Source organism: Hippocampus zosterae, chromosome 21 (assembly GCF_025434085.1).
Source record: "Hippocampus zosterae strain Florida chromosome 21, ASM2543408v3, whole genome shotgun sequence".
NCBI classification, from domain to species: Eukaryota; Metazoa; Chordata; class Actinopteri; order Syngnathiformes; family Syngnathidae; genus Hippocampus; species Hippocampus zosterae.
In genome coordinates this window covers 4,501,734-4,526,381 of record NC_067471.1, presented here as the reverse complement: position 1 = coordinate 4,526,381, position 24,648 = coordinate 4,501,734, and the positions used below count along the sequence as shown (strand labels likewise).

At 42.2% G+C, this 24,648-nt stretch overlaps 1 protein-coding gene across 9 annotated transcripts in view; it reads right to left on the bottom strand.

Moving 5' to 3' along the window:
* Positions 1-24,648, bottom strand: part of osbpl8 (oxysterol binding protein-like 8) — a 70,967-nt gene that overhangs the window by 32,851 nt on the left and 13,468 nt on the right. For 5 of the 9 annotated variants that reach the window (XM_052056098.1, XM_052056101.1, XM_052056103.1 and 2 more), the window contains 20 exons: positions 16,375-16,448; positions 15,847-15,927; positions 15,300-15,401; positions 14,995-15,198; positions 13,247-13,331; positions 12,207-12,372; positions 11,798-12,023; positions 10,987-11,171; positions 10,687-10,768; positions 10,500-10,598; positions 10,189-10,285; positions 10,012-10,110; positions 9,117-9,214; positions 8,922-9,011; positions 8,480-8,616; positions 8,213-8,398; positions 7,045-7,198; positions 6,162-6,264; positions 5,574-5,679; positions 4,478-5,470 (listed from right to left, as the gene is read on the bottom strand). In XM_052056098.1, the coding sequence (XP_051912058.1) occupies positions 5,341-5,470; positions 5,574-5,679; positions 6,162-6,264; positions 7,045-7,198; positions 8,213-8,398; positions 8,480-8,616; positions 8,922-9,011; positions 9,117-9,214; positions 10,012-10,110; positions 10,189-10,285; positions 10,500-10,598; positions 10,687-10,768; positions 10,987-11,171; positions 11,798-12,023; positions 12,207-12,372; positions 13,247-13,331; positions 14,995-15,198; positions 15,300-15,401; positions 15,847-15,927; positions 16,375-16,448 (2,504 nt within the window). In that variant the 3' untranslated portion in view covers positions 4,478-5,340. Of the gene's footprint in view, positions 1-4,477; positions 5,471-5,573; positions 5,680-6,161; positions 6,265-7,044; positions 7,199-8,212; positions 8,399-8,479; positions 8,617-8,921; positions 9,012-9,116; positions 9,215-10,011; positions 10,111-10,188; positions 10,286-10,499; positions 10,599-10,686; positions 10,769-10,986; positions 11,172-11,797; positions 12,024-12,206; positions 12,373-13,246; positions 13,332-14,994; positions 15,199-15,299; positions 15,402-15,846; positions 15,928-16,374; positions 16,449-21,627; positions 22,048-24,648 lie in introns of those variants that run through there. The other 4 variants (XM_052056105.1, XM_052056100.1, XM_052056099.1 and 1 more) reach the window with 4 other exon arrangements.

Here is a 24,648-nt window from a genome sequence, read left to right as displayed (position 1 = left end):
ATTACATCATTTATCAATTAACCCAATCGACGGCCGGCGGCATCCATTTAGCCCCACGACTAGTCACTGTGACTATGAATAACCCCTCTGATGAATAAATAACACCCATCCCCCGCATGAGTAATAGTTTCACGAACCACAGGAAGTGCCTGTTTCGCGACCACCATTTTGTTCAGATGTCAGAGCAATATAATGAGACTCAGTGAGACTGCTTTGTGGCCACAATATTTGCCAACTGGGGTGTGCACTGGGCACATAACACACATGGTGTCCCCCCTCATCCTTTGCTCTCCATCTTTTCCCTTTTCAGTCTCCTCGACGACCTACCCTAAATATTACATCTACCCTTTTTTCCAGACATCGTCTCCCCTCTCCTTCTTCCTACATCCGAAAAGCCAGCCAGAAAGACGTCCGCATGTCTCCTAGCAACGGCGACATCCACATGGGCCCGCTCAGCCAACGCGCATTATGGTTTAATGGAAGACATTGCCATTTTTGAAAATGTTGAAAACAGACATAAATCCCGTTTATGGCTTCTAATAACTCTCCAAACTTGATTTAATGTTTTTTAAAATTTCATAGTATTTAAATGAGTGCCCTACCAAGGGTTAACATTTCAGCATGATGGCTACCTCTTATAAAAAAGGCTACAAAACAGAACACTCCATTCTACCCCTGAAATAAAATTTATATCATTTTGATGAGGTTTTGTTGTCTCTATTATTTTAGAAAGTAGACGGTTCATTATATTTTAAGTGGATTCTAATGACTTACCTTCGTCATCCGTCTCTCAGTGCATCACTTCATTGTGTCTGCCGACATCTAGTGGTCAAAAGTGTAAAGCAATAAATCATCGAGAAGGGAAATGGTAGTTTTAAATAAATCAACTATAAATCAAATTACAAGTCGGATCCAGTTTGTTTGAAAATAGCAAAAACATTACGCAGACATTTAGTTTAGCGTCAGGCAACGTTTTTTTAATTTTTTATTTTTATCATAGGAAGGGGTGACAATTTACTTGTAGTGGTCATTCTAGAAACAGCTAAATACATATTCTTGCTGACTAAATTCTTTCCAATTCAATATAGAGTTAAATTTGTTGAACTTAATTTTGGCTTCGCACATACTCCTAATCGCGGCTACACATGCTATCGGTGTTAACCGCCACGCTAACTGGTGAAAACCAGACTGCGCTATACTGTGTAATAAAAGAAACATTGAGTATTTTAACGTCTTTTTCTTATACTCAAATGCCTTGGTTTGGCATGCCTTGGTTTGAGCGACGGACTCCATTTCAAATATATGAAACATAGAACACAGGACTTACCTTAGGTTTACCCATGGTCGATGTTAATTATTAGCTTGATAGCATTATTTCTGCATTGTCATGTAGCTTCACTTTCCCTCCCTTTTCCTTGAGTCAAGATGGCTAAAAAGAAGTTCTAGTTATAGTGCTGGGTGTGTTTAGAGAAGTTCTATTCAGGGGGGCGCGGGGGCGGGGGGTATTACAAAGTAGAAATTTTGTCTTTGGTCATTATCATGATCAGTCCATAGTATGAAATTCACGTTGCATCATGTCTCACCATATAATTTTATAATTAATCACAAGAAAACACACAAGATTTCATTTGATTTTTCATTATTATTCTGTGGGATATTACATGTGACCATAGACGTCCAGGATGTTATTAACAGTGCCTTGAGGATACAGTCAGTCTGAATACACACAATTAAGGTACAAAGTATGTGGGGCGGGAGTGGATTTACAAAGTTACACCAGTACAGTGACGATGAAATGGAAAAAAATAATTTAAATTTTTTTAAAAAACTAATAGCGACAGAGGTCTATGCAGAAAACCATATCAAAAGAATAAACAAAATGCTATGAGAGATCATGATGACAAGAAGTGGCGTCACTCAAGGATCAGTATTAGGACACCTGTGAGTGCGTTTCTATGGCGACACCTTCCACTTAGGGCAAGGCGTTGTGCAGAGTCAGGTTCGTTACTAAGGCTTTGTATGGCACGTCTGCTCTGCAACACTACGACGACAAGCACGTGCAACCTCTTCTATTCCAACAACACCCCTGTTCCATCTTCATCCCTTTTAAAAAAGGCACTGGTATTTCTCCACATTCGATCATCTGGATAACTTTAAGATGAGCGAGGCAATGAGGATGCAAGATTAAAAAGACGCACAGGTACACACACGGGCCAGCCGGGTTAACGCAACTCCCTGATGATGCTACCAAAGTCTTTTTTTTGTTTTGTTTTGTTTTTGTCGTTCCTTTTCGCTTAACAGTCTGCTGACGGCGGAGGCAACGGGATATGTAAACGTCGACAAGGCTTATTACATTGTCATGACAAAACAACGTGGTCCTTCCGTGGTACCTTCCATTATACAGCTTCAAATCGGGATGAACGGAAAATGGGTTTGCACTGGCAGGTCATCACGTGCTCAATTTCAATTCAATGTGTATACATTGAACTTTCATGACTCAGTAAGTGGTATTACTCTTAGTCAATTTTTGCAGAGGATAATTAATATATGCCTTAGAGTATTTATAATTTTTGTCTACATGTGTGGACACACCATTTGTGTTCTAATATCCGTTGCTTAAAGCCTGAACATCACCACATAGAGGGTGTTAGCTTATAAAATCTTTGCCTGCAAGTCAAAAGAAATAAAACCAGCCGATGTTTGGCTCGTATCTCAAAAAGCTCTTGAATAGGGTCATTCAGCTCGCAAGGCACCACTTTCTAAACTTTTTGTTTGATGGTAAATATTTATTTTTTTTTTCTTTTTACGTTGCCATGCCCCAATCGCATAAATCCAGTCTTGCATACTAAATTTCGACACCCTCAGGACACATTATAATGCGTACAACATGTTTTCTTGTTGCTAGGAAATCCTGCTTTGGGTTATGCACACAGTGAACAGGACACCAAACTAATCTACACACTGAAACTGGCTGCTACTTACGTAAGCTTGGAATGATTTCTCTCTCCTTGTTTGTTTACTAAGGTGATTACAGTGACAGGTAGAAAGATTTTATCTCCTCTCACTCCTTGTTCAAGTGTCTACTCTAGAATTCACTGTGGCACAAAAGCACTGGAAGCGATTAGAAAAATCATTTTGCCCCACCTCAGGAGTTTTATATTTTTAAAGTGTAAATTGGGATTTAAAAATATGCGATGAAGGTTGCTTTCTGTGCAATAATTAATAAGGTAAATAAAACATCAGAAGTGTATTATTTTAACTGATTTGGTCTTAAAAAGCTAAGATACACTCAGGTATGACTCATCATCATTTACATTTATAGGAAAAAGGAAAATTTAACTCAACCTTTACTCTTCAAACAAAGAGTAGCTCGGTTGGGTTGCACTAAACTAAATTGAAATGAAGATAAACTAAGCTTAAAGAAGCAATACAAAGCTAAACTCAATTGAGATTCCGGCAGTGTTACAGATGAAAGACTAGTAACAGTGTGTAAATTTAGCAGAAAAATTCCAAATTCTAGGCTAAGATATGTTAACATGAGCCAAAAGAAATCATCTTCGATAAACTAAACTGAGATAAAGCTCATATTGACGTTACAAATTTCCGAAAGGTATCATTTTGTAAAAAATATTTCACGCCACAATAAAAGGAAAGCGAAAATAAATAGAGATGAACAAAAACAATGCTTATTTTTAACAATGTAAGAATGTTTTTGACTATTCTAAATTTTAGAGAGAAAGCACAAACCTGTCACCAAAATGGAACTTGACACAACAAACTATAGTAAGAGAAGATATCCTCAGCTAACTAGCTAAGCTAAGCGAAATAAGCGGTGTGTTTGGAAGTTCAGGCTAACGCCCTAAGATGATTAAAAGTGCGAGTGTCCCGAGATACAGTGTGCTCCCCTTCTATTATTTAACCAACACAACCATGTATTTTGGTGTTGTTTTGACAAGAGAGACAACTGTAAACATTAGCTCGTGACTTTCATTAACGCAACCAACTTTAGAAAAGCCCCAGCTGTAGCACCAGCAAATAACTACCAACAAAAGGTAAAATCTAAACAACTTTAGTTGTATTCAGGGTACACAAATTGTAAATGTGGTTGTTTAAATCACCCCGTCAGCCCAACCAGCGCGTACGGTTTCAATTCCAAGAGTACGCTCTGGCACTCCTATTTTGTGGCACTCTGAGTAACCAAATGGCAATGCTTTGAGTTTTCGAGCAGTTGGAGTGAAGCAAAGCATTCTCCGAATATTTATCCAAACACATCCAAGATAACAGATGACTGTAAAATTTACATAATATATTTCACTAGCAAAAAACAGAGCTTTTCCTTGCTATTAAGTCTAGAGAGGCAATTCTTTGAACCTTACTCTCTGTGCCACATCAAAGTTGAAGGTGATTAATTACTATTACATTTTTTTCTATAGTGATGAAACAAAAAGTATACTAGCATGTCTCATCTTCCCTGGTATTTTATGTAAACAAAGATGAGGTAAGCTAGCTAGGTTGAGTGAAGCGTCGCTAAGCTAAACTAAGCAAGCAACAGTTTCCTAATGTTGTCGGAATGTTTCAACATTTTTCTGATTTTCACTCTCTGTTGAATCCAGGAAACCAGTTCTGTTGGGAATCCCAGAATGTTTTATCTCACTTAATTCATTTTGCCAGCTTTTCGCTCATAAGAACACTTAAAATTACATGGTAGATTCAGTTGGGCAGTGATGACGGTCGTTAAGAGCTAATAAACATCAAGTTCTCGGGAATATATGTTGAAAAACATTGGACGGTTCCAGTGCGCTTGTGCAGAAGACAGAATACTGTACAAAGTTGCAAAGTGTGCTAACCACACTTTTCTAGCTGTACATATATGTTCAATAAATCAATCACTCAATGTGTCATCTATAGTAAGACATTGAATTTTTTTTAACAGTGCGTAAACTTTTTTGAGTCAATTTCCAAGTGCTAAAAAAAACAATCATACAGATTGGACCACTTTGGACGGAACACAGTAGCAAAAAAAAAAAAAAAAGTAGACATTGTAGTTAATTTCATTTGGAGAGTAGTCATGACATTTGCATTAATGGAGTTGTTCCATTCCCGTCAGACATAAAATGGGTGTGCGCTTTTTCGACAAGAGTCTTTTTGAAATCTGTGGATCTTAACGGCATTTTGGAATGGAATTGAAAATAAAAAACATACACTTCTCCCAATTTGGGGCGAATTCGCTTTTTTTTTGGAAGCTAAAAAAGACAATTGAGGATGATGCTGGGGAGGGAGAAAAAAATTTAGTCTGTTACCAAGTGCATTTGTGATCAGTCTCTCTGCTGTGGCTGACTGCTACTTGAAGACATAGTTGATAACCACTTGCAGGGCGATGAGGGCCACGATGATGACGTAGTCACGCTGCTGCAGGAAGGAGGTGCCCTCCGCTCGGCTTGCCGTTCGACTCCTCAACACGCTGATGCTCCTAAGAATGTACGGAATATGTACTTAAAGTATATGACAATGTGAAATGTAGATACGATTTTCAAGCCGGCGCGATATGTAAACTTCCCAGTGCCTAATCTCACCTGTTGATGTCCTGCTGTGTTTGCTTGATGGATTCAATGGCACTTTGAAGTTCACTAAGGTCCGCACCCTTTTTGCGCAGACGGCTGCTGTGTTTGCTCTTGTGTCCTGTAACCGCACAAATATATGAACCCTATTTTCCGTACCATAAGGCGCTTCAGACTATAAGGCGCACCTTCATTGAATGGCCTATCGTAAAACTGTTTTCAATTATAAGGCGCATAGAATAGAAGAAACAATAGTGGTTGCGGTTGCGCTATACATCCACTAGGTGGAGCTACGCCAACGAGAATACAATACAATACAATACAATAGAGTACAGCTTTTTTATATCCAAATTTCACAACTGGTGCAGCTTTAACAAAGCACTTTACAGAACATTTAAAATACTACGTCCAAGAAATCAGAATATTGATGCATATATAAAGTGCATCGAATGATAAGGCGCACTGTCGGCTATTGAGACAACTGAATGGTTTTCGGTGTGCCTAGTGCGGAAAATACGGTATTTCTGAAATTACAACCTGAAATTGATACTTCGTGAGGGTCAGGGATTCGGACGTAATATAAATTGAGAACAGGAGTCTTACGTTCGCTTCCGGAGGAGTCCTGGCGGTCAAGTTCAGGCGAAGAGCAGCCACTCTCTGGGTTTTTGGGGTTGTCGCTCTTGTGTTTCCTCTTCGGCACCGTTACCTACACAAACACACACGCACACACGCACACACACATGTATGAACGTCTTAGCCAATATGTAACGTTGGCTAGAACAGAATAAGCTTTAAGTTATACATAATGCACACAGAATCAACAACATGACAAGAAATCATTTTACACATGCAATTCACACAAACAGGACGGTTGGTGCAGAGATGTCAGCTGTAAGAGGAGGGGAAGGGGAGTATCTGGATGGACCAAATGTGCAAAACTGTTGAACTTATATGTTAAATAATAAAGAGGTAAATGGCAGTGAATGTAACATCATGGGACATGAGAGCATGCTTTGGCCACAAAATTAGGACCCATCTCCAACGTCAGACGCGGTCCAATGCATGAGCAATGCACCTTGTATGTAGCCAAAATAAAATGTGTTCCTAATGTAGTGGCCAGTTAATGCATGGGAGTAATTAAGGCACTCACTTTTCTTATTGGTGTACCTCCCCACCCAAATTACCACTTTTAGCCCCAAATGTTGCCTCTAATTTCACCATGCACGCATTCAACGACACTATCACTGTTATTAAGGCACATGTTACTGCCCCATCCAGTCTTAGAAAGCAGATGGAAGTAACATACTTAAAATTTTTGAAACAATCAAACAGAATAAGGCAAAAGGGAAAAAGGGCAAAAACAGAATGATGGAGGCGATGGGGAGGAAAATGAGTGTTGAAAACCAAAAAACAAAAATGAAGCTGCTTAGATGATGGTTGAGGCGGCGAGATGTTTTTTTTGGGGAAAAAAGAAAACAAAACCTACCTGGCACTTGCAATTGTCCCTCCGCGGCCCCTGGTTACTCAGACTAATAAGACTGCCAGAACGTACCATGGGGGTGCGGTGTCGGACCTTGGTCTGGATACAACCGTCTTTTTCGAACTGGATCAGGTCGTTGAGAGGGTCCCATGGTCTTGTGCTGCAGAAGATGAGATTTTGATTTTATTTTGTTTCTGTATATTTTTGTGCTACAGTGAAACTCTTCTACAATGTAACCTACATGGGCGAAAATATCCCCATAGTGTGAAAAAATCTTCATGCATTAACACCATTCCCACTTTCCTGCCCCCAATACAACGAAATAAAAACCCTTTTGCTTTATACGAAATATTTTTCTCTGCTCTTGCCTCGCGACGTGATTCACTACAACGAAGTCTAATCCAACAGCGACCTCTACTGCTTCGTTCGGAAACGGTAACAGCAATCACCACACTAGTTTCCACGTGCGCAGTAGTCCAGCAAGTATTTGTTATTATTCGTTGCAGACGTAGAAAGAGCGTTGCATTGCTATATTGGCTACAAAACGGACCTTTGGATGTCAAGCAACTAAGACAAGAGCTGTGACGCTGAAAGAGAGGGTAAAAGTGATCAAAATGAAAGACGGAGGAAGCAAACTAAAAGACATTATCCAAGAAATTGATGCAAGTGAAAAAGTGAATGCTGATCGTACATTTCACAAATTCTTTCCCTTTTTTTCTTTCTACACTGACTATATGAAGTGTCATATAAGTGCGTGCTCATACTTACGCACTATTGGAATAAAAATAAATAAATGTGTAAATAAAGAGTACACATGTGTGCGTGTGTTTACATCTGAGATCAAATTTGCTACAGTGAAAAACCCCCTGTTGTGAATTTTTTTTTGCTGCAAACATGATTTCGTTGTAGAGGAGTTTCACTGTACTTGGAAGATTTGATTGTGTGGTAGTCGAATCATGTTTCTGGTTACAGCCACTAATCAATGGGTAATGATAATGAAAAATAAATGCAATTCATTTTTTAAATGGAGCCCAGACTGCACCATTATTATACAATTAAACAATCGGACATTCAGTGCCTTGCCATCCATCCACAGCCAAGTGAGGAACTGATGCTCTCATCACTGGTGTATTTATTGTTGATTGCGGGGTAAGGATCCCTTTGTTGGACTCACTCAGCATATTTATAATGCCACTCTCCAGTGACGGGGTCCTGTTCGAACAGAGTGGGGTTCCATTCCTCGCACTTGGCTTTCCTCTCCCGCGCCGACTTCCTCTGACTTTCCTCCAGGATGAACTTTTCGTTGGTGGCCTCCGTCTGGTCCTTGCTGTTGATGGCCTTCGTCACGTTCTGCCACAGTCTAGAAAAAAAAAAAAAACGGCGGCGGGAGAGAGTGAGCTCAACTATGTCAATTTTGGCCCCCAAAGATGTGAAAGCCCACCTCTCGGATTCAAACTCCGCCTGCTCCTCGGCGGGGACGGTGCAGCGTGTCAGACGGCTCTGCCTCAGGTCTGGCGTTGGGTTCCAGAAAGTGTCCACCGTTCCCGTCTTCTTGTCATTGATGAAGATCTCGCTATCCTAATGGAGGACACCGCCACGATAACAGTGAAACTACAGATTGACACTTCATATGTTGTTATTTATGAGCAAATGTGACCAGGCCACACATACATTTGAAACCGTAAAAATATCACAATTCCGAGTGCGTTAGCATTCTGCTCACAAATGAGCTCCCCTGTCAAATTCTTGCTGCTGTAGCCTCTCCAGTGCCCACATTTGCATTTTCTAGGTCCTTAACTCATTCATTCCCAAAGACGTTTTTGAACGTCTTTTCAGACTTGGTCCAGAATTGGCTGGTACTGAATGAGTTAAGAGAATCTTACCCAGTGTCCCTCAAGAGTTGCCAGCACTTCTTTCCCCAGCTTTATCTTTCCGGAGATCTGGTTGAGACTGTCGCTGCTTCCCAGGAATGGCTGCGAAGCGAAGAGAGAGCGGCAAGAGGATAAAGAAGCAAAAAAGGGATCAAAGAATTAAAGTCTTGCGTTTTTTCCAATACAGTCGCAAATCTGTTGTCCTACCTTGAGTTTGAACTCCAGCTGAGAACTGTAGCCTGTCTTCTCACACGCAATGGTGATCTGACCACCCAGCTCCAGAGTCATGGTGCCATACAGGATGCCTAGCATAGCACAAAAAAATAAATAAATACAATACCGGTCGATAATGTGTACTTTACGTAATAATTGCCTGGATGCAAAGTTTCTGTGCCACTCTACAGTCCACTCTTGTGCAATGACCAGCAAAATGACAATATTTGAATATTTGCAAAGCTCAGTCAGGTTCTGCCCGCAGTTGTCATGGAAACAAAGGGCAACATTTATTTCAGCCGCATGAGACTGCATTTCTTGATTTAAAATAACTAAAAAAATCATTTAAGTGTCGCAAAGACATGAGAATTGGTGTTATCATGATCCTGCTCTTGTGTGTCTCCAGCAGGTGGCAGTGGAGTGCGTTCCCTCCAGCATGCACACCGGCTGACAAATTGTTCATCAAGTTAGCTGAGTATTTAAGGACTACCAAGATTCCAAGTCTCTGTTTGATTATTGACCTTGTTTTGCCACTCCTGCTCAAGTGTTGGTTTTCTAGACCTTTCGATTCCATCATTGTTGTTTTTTTTTTTGCTCTCTCGTCTCTGGCTTGCAAATATTTATATTATTTTGTCTTTTGATCTTGCTTTTTGTTTCATGTATTCATTTATATTCTCAGATGAACTATTTCCTTGCTTCCGTAAGCGCTTTTGGCGAATTTGTGTTTTTTCCTGGTTTTTGTTGACCAGCGATTTCGAACCCCCCCACGCCTAAAAAAACCACAATGTCTTCTTTCAGACTTGCATTCACATTACGATTCCATTTGAAGTGCATCGAAGCGTATGCGCACTCAACAATGGTTAAATATTTAATGTGGCCACAAACAGACCTTTACAGTGAGCGTAGGGCATGTTCATCACGTAGTCCTCTCCCCGGTTGAGGAAAGTGAGTCGAGCCTCACCGTCCAATATGGCCGACAAGGAGTTTCCTATAAAAAAAGCAACGAAAAAAAATGGTAAAGACAACTGGCATATGCTTTAATAGAAGGATTTCTCTGTGCGGGTACCATAGAACTTGGACTTGGCAAGGATGCTTCCGCTTAGGCAGAATCCATCCTTCCTGTTGCTGACATAAAAGGCTGACACAGGGGGGTGATGGGATACCTATAGAAAGGATATGGTGAAATTTTAGACACAAATAAGACACTGAGAATTAGACTGGGATAAATAAATAAAGACACAAAACATCTTTTGGATTATCCCTTGGCGAAATGAACCTGCAGTTCCAAAGTTGACATATAGGGGCAGTCTATTTTTGCACACAGCACAGTTTTTGAAGCTTGGGGGACTGCACTGCATTGTATAGTTCTTGTGATACCTGTTCTGCAATGTAGAAGGTCTTGCTGGTGGTCTTTTGGTGGAGCCACATACAGCGGTAGGTCTCACCGATAATGGGGTTATAAGGCTTCTTCAAGCCCTGTTGGTTCACAAGCAAAAAATGAGATTCTCATTCTGATGTCATCAGCAGGGGGAGTGGGCGGAATGTTTTTGCTCGGAATCCACACCTTGGGCTTTTTATAGAACCCAGAAATGTACCACTTGACCACTTTCTTCATCCGGTTGTAGGCATTTTCCTCGACCGCAGCCCTGAAGGTGGAAAGAAACACAAAATGGAGGACATCTATCTGAAGGTCTCATTAGCTATGAATATGAAGAATAGCGAAACTTCATTCTGTATAACTGAGCCACTACTATTAATTTTTATTAATTTTCTCATGAAAAAAATCACACCTTTTCAATATTATGTTGTATGCCTTGAATCAATTTTGAAATGGCGGACAGCGGAATGGATGGTAAGCTCTTACTCTGACAGGAAGTCGGCATGGTAATAGTAGTCAGAGAGTTTATCCAGGAAGGACCTCGGCTCCAGGATGAACGTGGGCAGGACCACTTTGGACAGATCCATTCCCGGTCGCACTTGCTTCAGGAGAGTCCAGATCAGGGACTTGTTCTCCTCTGACACCGTCTCCGTCTGGGCAGCCTCGCCTGCCTGCCACGATCGTCAAAAGGAATAATCACGATGCGCAATCGAATATTACAGGATTTCATTAAAAGCACGGAGGACTGAAATGCTTGAATTATATGGGAGCGTATTTAATGAGTGAGCTGTCAAAGTCGTAGCAGTGTGGACACATCCTCAATTGCAGAATGACCCATACGACAGTTTTACAGCATCTCCGCCAGAGAATGTGCTCATTTATTCCCGAAAAAAAAAAAAAATCGATAAAAAGTGATTGTATTTTCCGCACCGTAAGGCACTTCAGAGTAGGAGAACCTTCAATGAATGGCCTATTTTAAAACTGTTTTCACATATAGGGCGCACTGCATGATAAAGCGCATACAATAGAAGCTACACTAGTGACTGCAGTTGCGTTATACATCCACTAGATGGAGCTACGCTAAAGGGAATACAACACAGGTTTATTTATATAGCGCTTTCACAACCACTGCAGCTGTAATAAAGCCTTTGGCAGAACATTTAAATACGACGTCCAATAAATCTGAATTTTTGATCCATATACTGTATAAGGCGCATCGGATTATAAGGCACACTGAAAATCTAATGCTTTTAGGCGCGCCTTATAGAGCGGAAAATACAGTATTCAAACTGGATACCTCGCCCAGTTCCTCGTGAGACTGTTCCAGGTAGGATGTTTCCCGCACGTGCTCATTGGGGTCCATGTCGACGTATGAATCTTCCTGGCGCTCCGATGTGTCGCTGTCGCTCTCCTCGCTCTTCTCCAGGCCTTCCGGGTCCGACTCCTCGTGGTCCGGCTCGCCCTCCCGGTCTGACTTGTCGGAGTAGAGGTCCGGGTCTTTTAAATGATCGCTGTCGTTAAACCTTGACAGGAAAATAAAGCACTGTTCATATCGAGCGATTTATCCATGCACCAATAACGATAACCTGTAACCTTATATAACATGATAAGCTGTCCACTGTAGTAACCGCTGTCCCTGAAAGGCGATCGATCAATAAAATGGATCGATCGGCAAAGTTTCGATTGAGATATTTATTGAGGCTTACTGGAATCCATGCATGTTGTGGGCACGTAAGAGGCTGTAGAAATTAAGGGAATGTTCTCCTCCAGAGGCCACCGTGCTCACGTCTTCCTTGCCCTCGCGGATCATGGTTCTTTTGAGTAGACTGGAGCACTTCAGGGCCAGTTCCAGGGCGTCCATCCAGCAACGACCTGAAAAAAAAACAAAACAACAACAACAAACGAAGACAATTGAATGAAGTTTGAATTTGACTGGTTAATTCCGCCACGTCCCCAGATTGAAGCTGGCGTTATTTTAGTTAAGGATTTGTACTTCCCATCGCAGAAAGAGTTTTCCAATCGTGTGCTCCAGAATTAATTGCACCCCGACCATTAACGCCCGACGTGTTGATTTAACAGGAAGCCGGCATGAACGCAAGCCATTTTCACGTTTTTTTTTTTGTAGCAGGGACACAATGAGGCAGACTTGTTGCTTGTTTCAGCACCAAGGACAGTTACATCACGCGTGAACCTCCTTTGAATATTTTAGCACCTTGGACAGAGACACACCACGTCGGATTGACTCTTTACTTTTTCCGCTTTCCTGTTTCAGATCGATTTTGGAGTTTAATTCGTTTCCTGACAGCAACCCATCGTGTCTCGAAATCACCTAAATCAAATAATGGAAACAAGGGTCCCCCCCCCCAAAAAAAGTTAAATACAGTGTAAATAATTAAACAGTTTGTGCATGATGATTCCATGTTCTAATCCAATGGACATGGTGCTGCTCGTTCTGGTGTGTGCACCTTGACCACCAGTGGGCAGTGTAACAGGAATATCCATGATGTCATCAGCAAATTTATGGTTTCATATTCTATGTTGGATGTGGTTTGGTTGACTCCTGTGCACAATGTGTTTTTCTCTTTTGTTTGATGTTTACTTTGACGTCAATCGGAAATGGCCATTAACAATGTGAAGCAATCACACTTGATATCTTTTCAAATTTTGGGTCACAGCACAAGGCAAAAAATATTTTAAAAAATAGCGAATGACAGGTTGCAAGTTAAAACATTATTTTATCTCTTACCATCAGACTCGGAAGCTGCACGGAAGATGAGGTGGCTGCTGGGTAACGGCTGAGTGATGGAGCCCACCGCTTCCCCTTTGGGACCCTGAAAGGACTTTGAATTATTGACACGCACTAATTGGAAAGGCGGTGATGCACATGCTTTGATAGTGGAGAGACAACACCCACCCGCCACAGACACACACACACAAGGTGGAGAGCTGTAATCAATAATCAAGAGGAAGCATTACAAAGACAATCATGATTGGAGTGGATTGAATGCTTTGTGGTGTGTGCGTGTGTGTGTGTGTGTTTTCTTTTACAGATGCTCCCTTCATTTTGCACTTGACATTCACATCCCGTTTTGTTCATCTGTGGGGAACAAAGGGATTTTGTTTGTGGCATTTCTCATTTAAACCGCTCCCATTATACTTATCCTGCCATTAGGAGCGAGTGATAATTAAGGATGGGTTTATGGGGTCGTCCTTTGTCACATGTCACATCGTTTTGGATTTGAGCTCAATGGTACAGTCGCAAGGCTTCAACTCAGGAGATTAACTTCCAATGAATGACTTCTCTCCTTTAAAAATAGAAATTGTTACAGCAAGGTAATAATTTATAACTATCAGAGATTGGCGAGGACCGATACCAGGTATCGGGATCGGGCTGATACCAAGGCTTATCTCAAGATACCATTATTTGCAATGGTGGCCAATACCTGTACCTGCTGCTCTATTTTGGGAAAATGGTAATAATAACCTATGACAGATGGGCGAGGACCGATACCAGGTATCGGGATCGGGCTGATACCAAGGCTTATCTCAAGATACCATTATTTGCAATGGCAATACCTGTACTTACTGCTCTATTTTGAGAAAAATGTTAATAATAAACTATGAGAGCTGGACGAGGACCGATACCAGGTATCGGAATCGGGCTGATACCAGGCCTTATTTCTGATAGCACTATTTGCAATGGCAATACCTGTACTTACTGCTCTATTTTGGGAAAATATATCTATCAGAAGTACTAGTAGTATTTGGAATTTGACTACTTCACTCATACTGGTAATAATTTATAACTATCAGAGATTGGCGAGGACCGATACCAGGTATCGGGATCGGGCTGATACCAAGGCTTATCTCAAGATACCATTATTTGCAATGGTGGCCGATACCTGTACCTACTGCTCTATTTTGGGAAAATGGTAATAATAACCTATGACAGATGGGCAAGGACCGATACCAGGTATCGGGATCAGGCTGATACCAGGCCTTATTTCAAGATAGCACTATTTGCAATGGTGGCTGATACCTGTACCTACTGCTCTGTTTTGGGAAAAATGGTAATAATAAACTATGAGAGCTGGACGAGGACCGATACCAGGTATCGGAATCGGGCTCTTATCAGGCCTTATTTCAAGATAGCACTATTTGCAATGGCAATACCTGTACTTACTGCTCTATTTTGAGAAAACGTATCTATCAGAAGTACTAGTAGTATTGGAATTTGATATCCGTACAGGCGAGTATCGGAATAGGTGACTACTTCACTCACAGTGGTATCGGTCTGTAAAACAGTGGTAAGCTGAGCTTTTCATTCCTCTAAGCAACATAACTGTATACTGTAGAGCACAATAATAATAATGACGAAAATAAGAACACAAAATGGGGGGTTTCATCTTTTCATTATATATTACAAATGAATCATAATTTATCATCAGGGCTTCATGTAGGGGATTTTCTTGACTTCCATCAATGTATTCTGACCTTGACGGCCCAGATGGACTGCTCCAGGGGGTGAAAGAGCTTGAAGCAGAAGCCGTCCTTCTTGGAAGGTCGCTCGATGAGCTCGCAGGCGTTGAGCAGCACCGTGCCCACCCACTGGCCGTTCTTGTGGGTCTTGTATATCAGCAGGACGCCCGGTTTCAGCACGCACCACAGCTTGGTCCAGCTCTTCAGCGTTCCGCGGATCTGCGGGCGACCATGAAACTCGATGACACTGTATCAAGTCAACTCATTTAATCAGCGGTGACTACAGTGGACAGGTTTTGAATCAAAGATGTCTCGTTTACCTTCAGCCAGTCAGCCATGACAATGACGGAAGGATCCGTGATGGTACTGAGCAGCTCTTTTGTCGCCCTTTTCTTCTCCTCCCTGTAGTTCTTCTTTTGGACCTAAAGACGCCATCATCACAATGTCCCACGATGGAATGAATTGAACTCTTTCAGGGACAGCGGTCGCTACAGCGGACAGCTATTCAAATGTTGTTTTCTCTTATATTCATTCATCTTAACTCATTCACTCCCAAAGACGTTTTTAAACGTCTTTTCAGACGTGGTCCAGAATTGGCTGGTACTGCATGAGTTAATTTCACAGTTGTGCATGAACCACTACAATGGATCCTTATGTGTGTTGCCATCCACTGCCATTATTTTTTTTTATGGTTAAAGACTAATAAAAACGCTTGAGGAAAAAAACAAAATCCATTATTTATGCATGAAAGGTCCATGACAGCCAATGACATACAGGAACTGGTTATCGGAGTATACAGAACAGATTGGTGCCCTAAGCGTGTCCGGATAAACAACGTGTAAGCTGATTTAAAACGGTGGCTTTTACCTTGAGGGACTCCTTCTTGGTGAGCTTGCCTCCAGACGCGGACACGTCTTTGTCGGAGCCATTGTACAGCTTGGTTTCCGACTAGGAATGTTCCAAACGACAAATAAAGAATTACTTACATGAACTAAGCGGACCCCACTTTCCTAAATATTCAACTTGGGAGTTTAACTGTCACTGAGTCTAATGCCTTCTTTGTAAAGCAATAGGCTTTTCGCAGAAACTTAGCACACGCCGAGTTGAATCGGACCTATAAAAGGCACACCTGGAGGTGTGGGAATGCGTCTGCCAGTTAGCGACGCAAGCTAGTCATTTCGAGCCCGGAGACAAGACGTGGAGAAGAAATGATCATCAAGTCGAATTTAGAAAGGCCCGAAATAAAAAGCCAACACAGGAAGGAAATGACGAAAGTTCCACAATAACAAAAGGAGCAGAGCAAACTATTTCAGACGGCACGCCTGGATAGTCGAATGAAATAAATGCCTTTTTCGCGTGTTAGCCTTGCTATTATGAATGTGCGCCATCGTGCACCTTGCTCTTGGATATGGAAAGCGAGTCTTCTTTCAAAGGCAATGACAAAAGGTCCTCCTTCCCTCTCTCGAAACCTACAATGAAAAGCCAGAAGAAGAAGAAGGGTAAAAAAAAAAAAATCAATCAACACATCACCATTTGTCAACGCGTGACATGAATACAATGGTAGTCCATCTCTTGCAGGGCTATTTTTACTTCCAGAACTAGAAATGAGATAAAAAATACATCCATGCATCAATTTTCTAATCCGCTGATATTCTGGAGGCATGTTTTTGCAATGTGAGAGGAAACCGGAATACCCGGAGAAAACCCACACAGACACGGGGGGAGAACATGCTAACTCCACATAGTAAGACCGGAGCCGGGGAATCGAACCCTGGCATCCCTCTGCACTGTGAGGCGGACGTGCTAACCTGTCGTCCGCCAAAAATACGCCCAAATGCAACGATATGTAGTGCGCAAGACTCCCCGTTTGTGTCAGGGATTCAGAAAGCATATAACAACAACATCACTTTCATGCACCCTGTAACCCGATAACATGACAAGATGTCCACAGTCGTGACCGCTGTCCCTTAAAGGTCATAAAAGGTCATAAAGTCATAACACGCCAGGCCTTGTTGGTCATGATGGGTGTATATGCGTGCTAGCATTGAATGGCGGAAAAAAAAATAAATATTCAGGTTTGTTTTCACCCGGTGCGGTCCCGGCAGACCATCTGCACCCACTTGACGCACAACACCATGCCAACCTCTTGCGGTAAAACACATCAAGGGCAATTCAAGACACGTGATGGTGTGACTCAGCATTCCCTTTTCTTTTTTATTTTAATACACGCAGTGTAGGATAATTATGAGTTGTACCCTTGTAATACTGCGGCATCCAGCCATCAAGTATGCTGCATGGCACCGAATGTATCAATCTGTAATCAAAGCCGCTAGCTTCATTTTCTCAAGAGGCCCGGCTGGCTTTTCTTTAGTTCCTCGTATTTGTCCTTTTTGAAGGAGATAATGGCGACGCTGCCGATGAGATTTCACAGGGGGTTTAGATGAGGTCAGATTCTTGTTTCGGCTGCCTATGCTACCCCAAAGATTCTCCTGAGGGGGGGATTTCATTGTTGGAGAAAAGTGCTTTTCAGGTTCATGGCTATTTATTTTTTGCAGCTCCCTCAACAGAATGACAGTAATAGCGCTTAAAGAATGGGGTTTACGTCACAGCACCCCTCCATTAACTCATTCAGTACCAGCCAATTCTGGACCAAGTCTGAAAAGACGTTTAAAAACGTCTTTGGGAATGAATGAGTTAACTTTTATACATGAATAATGTTAACCTGTAACCTGATAAACTGTCCACTGGCGTAACAGCTGTCCTTAAAAGGTTTGAATGGAATTGAGGTGATTCATGCTAAAATTTTGAATTAAAAAAAAAAACAGAAAACAAAACAAAACAAAAACCCAAGTCAAAATACATAAAAAAATCCAGATTAAAATGTAATTTAAAAAAAAGCTAACTGAAATTGGAAGAGTCTACACTTAAAACTGGATGGGCGGCCCTTAGGTTGAGTACTCAATGAATATGCTTAACATTGAGCTAAAAAAAAAAAAACTAACTACAACATGCTAACTATGTTTTTTTTTATAACACATAACAGTGAGAGCCCACACAAATCAAAAGAGTTTGAATTAAAACCCTTTTTTTTTTTTTAAGGGAGCAGATTGACAGCAATTTGGCCCGTTTGGGATTTTCGCCAACTGCCTCATTATTATTTTGGCAGATGTCTTGGGGGAGAAAAAAAAATTAAATAAATAACATGCCAGCTCCATTTAAAAGGAAAATGAGAACAAACCCTCTTCGTATGTGGCATTCAATGTCAAGTAATCACGAGATAAGCAGCTCGGCGAGCTTTTGACTCGTTTTACCTTCAAAAGACGCTTTTTGCGGCTTCCGACTCTCGCCCGTTAAGAGCATTGCACATTCAATTGAAGTGAAGGCGTAACCCCAATGAATCGAATCGTAGTAAAAGGTGTCAAGATAGGTTGCATCGTATTAACAAGCGCGGAGACATGCCGTCCACTCGCCTGACAAAAGATAATGTCGAAACGTAAGGATGATTTTTCTACAATTCAGTATGAAGAGGAAAAACAGAGGGGAAAAAAAAATTCTGTTTGAAAGACTATGGCGGATTATATCGTAAAATAAATAATTTATTTCTTTTAAGAAATAATTTACTTATTACAATAAATAATAAACTGACAAATGAATGTGGTCCATTTGATATTCGGATGCTAGTTAATATTTTGTGCATCGAAAAGGTTAAATAGTCTTCCTCGGGAACAATCAATGATAAAAGATTGATTTGGAGTTGAGCCGGTGCCAGGACAACAAACACAGGTGAGTCACAATCCTCATCCCTCAAACTGGCTTCTAACCCCCCACCCCCCCATGAAATGGAAATCGCTTCGATGGCGCTAACGGCGACAAAACCGCATTTGAGCAGACAAAAACAATACCGCAAAGCAATAAAGAGCGACCAGCTGCCGTCTACGATTTGGTCTCGCAAAAAGAGATGGCGCCTGCGAGCGATTCCAAAAATCGGAGGATGGAGCTCTGGCTGGGGGACAAATAATGACTCAGACTGGCTGAAAGTATGTGCACGGCCAGAGTGACATACGAGTTAAAGAGAAGCCGGCTGGCAACCAAAGGGTGACAAACAACAAATAAACGAATGGCGACATGCGTGGAAAAACTCCTCAAATGATTCAACCTGACTTAAAAAAAAATTTTGGGGACCAGAAACTAAATTTCTTTCTTTCTATCCATCGTCCTTTGCCATGCCGACAGTATTGTAATGTATGTGCGGCGCCTGTCAGAACACAACATAGCAACAAAACGTGATGTCATGGCTAAGTGTCACTTCGGTGGCTTGGGAGATTCATTCATTCATCGTCCGAGGCGCTTGATCCTTACTAGGGTCGCTGGGGGTGCTGGAGCCTATCCCAGCTGTCTCCGGGCAGTAGGCGGGGGACACCCTGAATCGGTTGCCAGCCAATCGCAGGGCACACAGAAACGAACAACCATTCGCACTCACACTCACACCTAGGGACAATTTAGAGTGTTCAATCAGCCTGCAACGCATGTTTTTGGAATGTGGGAGGAAACCGGAGCACCCGGAGAAAACCCACGCCAGCCCGGGGAGAACATGCAAACTCCACACAGGGAGGTCGGAGCTAGAATCGAACCCGGTACCTCTGCACTGTGAAGCCGACGTGCTAACCACTTGGCTACCGGGCCGCCCGGCTTGGGAGATTTTTAATGTATTTAAATGTATTTAAAACAATATAGTAATTAACATTTAACTCATTCAGTACCAGCCAATTCTGGACCAAGTCTGAAAAGACGTTTAAAAACGTCTTTGGGAGTGAATGAGTTAATCACACAGGCTAAGAGGTTTCGCCAAGCGTAAACCCTGCACGTGGATACCATTAATTTAGGAAAAAAAAAAAAAACATCAGCCACTAGTATCAGATGCGCCATTGGTGTCAGCTGCCGTCACGAGTACTTGAAAAATAATTTTAAAAAAGGCTGGCATCACCCACCCATAATAATAAATAAATAATATCTGAAGTTGAATAAATAATGAGATCATATTTATATATTAACAAAGAAACATACAGAGAAAAATTAATTCAGGAGTTAAATGATTAAAAAAAATCTTTTGAAATTGTTGGTTGTGCCCAACTCAAACAAATTCAAACATATTGTTGTGTTTTGACCCTTTCGTGCACCCTGTAACCTGATCACATGATAAGCTGTCCACTGTAGTGACCGCTGTTGGTTTGACCTGAACCAATCTCTTTTTTCGTCAATGGATGCTACAGCTTCTTGTTGACTTCAAAACTTAGCTTGTAGCCGACGTGTGCACATTTTGACCATGACGTCTCTGATCCACTGGTTAAAGGACACTTTGATTCTCTCCTCTTTCATCTCAAACTGCTTCAAACAACAAAGCGTGTGATGGAAAAAGTGGTTAGGACTGCACGACTGTCCATGTTTTATGTTATGTGTTGTGTTTATTATTTTACTCTGTTAACTGTGTTGTTAAGCGCTTTGTTACAGCTGCCGCCGTTATGAAAGCGCTATATAAATCAGCATGTATTGTATTAATCAAAAATCTAAAAAAACATTTTTTAAAATCAAAAAGTCATTTAAATGTGTTTGTTGTTGTTTTTTTTCTCTCCCATAAATATGTAAAGAAACTCAAAACGTATTTTCATTCATTCATTCATTCATTCATCTTCCTAACCGCTTGATCCTCACTAGGGTTGCGGGGGATGCTGGAGCCTATCCCAGCTGTCTCTGGGCAGTAGGCGGGGGACACCCTGAATCGGTTGCCAACCAATCGCAGGGCACACAGAGACGAACAACCATTCGCACTCACACTCACACCTAGGGACAATTTAGAGTGTTCAATCAGCCTGCCATGCATGTTTTTGGAATGTGGGAGGAAACCGGAGCACCCGGAGAAAACCCACGCAGGCCCGGGGAGAACATGCAAACTCCACACAGGGAGGCCGGAGCCGGAATCGAACCCGGTACCTCTGCACTGTGAAGCCCACGTGCTAACTACTGGACTACCGGGCCGCCCAACGTATTTTCAAATTGGGGAAATTTTGAACACTGCAGTGATCATAAACGTTATTTGTGTTTTGTAGAAATGTCATTTTCCTTTTTTTTTTGGGGGGGGGGGGGGTATATCAAATTTCATTATCAAGGATATGCAAAAAAAAAACAAAAAAAAACATCCTATGCATTCCCACTGTGTCACATTTGTTATACACTACACGGTTTCCTCCACATAGCCACTTTGGCACAGTCAATTCAAACCACATTGGAAACAGTGAGCACACAATGCAAACAAGCGAACATTATGGATCATATTAAGGTGCGGAAAAGTTCGCAAACATGGCATCAAAGGTGGACCTGGCTGGTCCGCCGGCTGTGTTGCCAAGCCAATCGCCGAGGATCTTGTTTACAGTCTGGCATGATCATAAAAGTGGCTACTTGTACTTCCAAGTAGTCCGCACTGTAACTTCAACGGATGTCATTGTGATAGGTACACCCAAAGAAAAGCCACTACGAAACACAAGTCACACCTTCTCTAATGACTCAGCATTACGAATCACACAAACACGTGTCGATCACAAGGCGCAACTAAAGGACGGACCGACTACCCCTACGATCCTACCCGACACCCACCTGACAGCGAAAGGGGCGACAGCTCGTTATAACCCCCGAAAGAGGCATTGCGGATGAGTTTGCGTCCGTCCGGGTGCGGCGGTCGTAGCGAGGCCGCGCCGCCGCAGGTGGAGAAACGGCGACGCCCCAGCAGGCCCTCCTCCTTCATCATGGGTGATCCCTCGGCGAGCGGGGGCGGACGGATGGGTGGGGCGTGAAGGGGGTGGGGGCTGCCGGTGGCTGTGGGTGAGCAACCCCGTGGGTAAAAGGTAAAAGGGGCGTTGGGGGTGGGGGGGTCCCGCGCTCCTATGGCGAGCCAAGCAAGTGAACCAAAACAAGACAGAGCAAAAGAGCTCAGCGAGGAGTGCGGCGTTTCCTCGATGCTTCCCTCAGCTGACTGGCTACCTCCCTCCCTTTCTCTCCCTCTCTCGCCCTCACTCTACTGTGAGCGACGAGGCACGCAGCACACTGAAAAGTACCTCGCAGCCCCTCCTACTCACTCCCTTCCGGATGGGGAGGAGAGCTGCATCCAACTTGGGTGGGTGGGGGTGGGGGGTTGGGGGGGGCTATCTTATGTCTAATGCTTCACCACATGAGATATTCACCATTCATTGTTGTGTTTTAATGTACGAACAGCACCTAGATTTTCAAAAAATATTCCTTTTGTACTTCTTAGAGGGGGAAAAAATGGCCTCAATTTCAATGACAGCTTAGCCGTGGCTAGTTACGGTATTTTAAGTCGTATTTACGTATTTACACACATTTCATCCCAGCTCCTCATTTTATATTAACTGTACTTTGAAAAGGGCCATTTTCAGACGTCTAAATACGTCTTTGGGAGTGAATGAGTTCATGTTGGTTACTCGAGTGCTATTTGGAGGGCGGCAGAAGTATTTTTTTGAGGTAGCTAGCGCTTGATCAATCGCAAAAACGAAGCAGCTTTACGGCTCAAAAGTGACCCCGCTGTGACACCGCAACCGATGGATTACAAGTCAACGACACCGCGCGGCTTTAGCGACACAAAGACATCGCAAAACAAGTGGCGATATATGGAGGTCGCCGCCGTCCACTTGCATGGATAAAGCTGCAACAAGACCCCATCAAACCCGGGATTAGCTTTGAAGCTTTTTGATACACTGTCATCCCACCGGGGCATTCCCCCCCCCCCCCCCCCCCCCCCCGACAATCCACTTGCACTCAAAAGAACAGGAAGCGTGACAACAAATGCTTACTTTTAGATCCACACGGCGTCAGCCCAGACAAGCCTCCGGCCATCCAAGCCCGGCCAAGTCCCTGCCGCCAGCGTACGTTCCATCATAGCATCGAATTGACATCTACAAGCTTCTCCTGTCACCCCCTCGTCCCTCTTTAGAGCGCTCATTGGATGAGGTTGTTGGTTAAAGAAGCAACACTGCGATTCGATTGGCCAAAGGCGGGGATAAGGCGGGCCTTCTGATGGAACTACCACGCTTGTTGACAGGCCATAATCCCAGAAGATAGATTTAAATCCCCACTGACCCCACCTGCTCTTCTGCCACCTTTGTCGTCGTCACCGTTTACCTTTCTGCGGGTATTCTTCAGCCACCTGGTCACATTCAAAAACCAAACAACCTTTTCATGGTTTATTTGTGCTTGGGTGAGTCAAGGGGGAGTCGGGCAAGGGATGCTCAAGTGATTAGTGGCGGTGATGCAGCCTCGCTGCTGAACAAACTATCTTCCGGTTAGGGGGGGGGGAGAAACAATACAGCATACTCGCAGGCATATAGTCTTTATCCTCTGCCAAGACCAAACATCATTATTATTATATGAAAATAATGCTCTGTTTGTGTACCAAGTGCATATGACTCAAATTATCAGAGGCCATTGTAATGCTAACCCAACACGGCACAACATAAAAGCGTCAGTGAGCTGATTTGCAAGGCCGGAAGAATAATTTTGGATCATCTGGCCTCTATTGACGCCATCGTCAGTGCAAGTTATGCGCGGACAGTTTCGCACGCCCACTCGCCGGAGTCTGTCTCGGCCACTTGGAAGAAAAAAATAAATAAAAATCAGAGGAGCTGAGGAGTTTGTGTACTTTTGCGCCGTATGCCTCAGCACGACAACTTCCACTGCGCGATAATGGAATTGTGCAGTCAGTCATATGAAGGAAGTCCGGACTCATTTAGAAATCCAAGGTATGACTTTTTGTGTGCTAGAAAGTATTTCATCATATGTGCTTAAATTTGTATTTTCTGAAGAGACGTATCAGCACACACACCCACCCACACACATTATGTATATTTTTTTTTTTGAAGATGTGATTTTTCACAGTACTATTTTGTGTTTTTATCAAATATTTCATTTTAATTTTTGTTTGTTTTGTTTGGGCTGATGTATAGAAGTAAGTAATTCTACATAAATAAATTAATGCACTATGTATACTTGATGGAAAATCCCCCAACTTCAATATCTGGTCATTTGCAGTGCTGTTAAAAATATTTATAAATCTCATGCGTCAGCGAGTGAACAGCCACCAACAACTGCAATCCACAAGAGGGCGTACTAACACAATAATAAGGCATAATGTACAAAATCTGGTCCCCGCCCCCCCATAAACAATACTGTGACATCAACAAATGAATATAAGTCTGATTCTGCACTTGATGTCTGGAGATTTTTTTTTTTTTAAAGACAAGCACAAAATTAAAAAAATAAAATAAAAGTAGAATGACGACAAAAAATTGTCACAAAACTCAACTCCCTTTCCTAATTTTGTGATTTTATGTCCTGTTTTTATACAATATTTCTTTTATTTATTTTTCATTTGTATTGTCTGTACAGTGTCCTTGGGTGGAATGAAAGGTGCTTTCAAATGAAATGTATTATTATTATTTTTTTTGCCGCTGTAAATTGGAAATTGCTCCATTGTGAGACAAATAAAGGTTTTTATCTCATGTTCAGCAAAATTGGGGCTTGTTCGCGAGGAAGAAATAAAAGCTCCTCTGTGACAATTCACACACACACACGATATGATGACCTCATGATTCTTATTTGTAACAT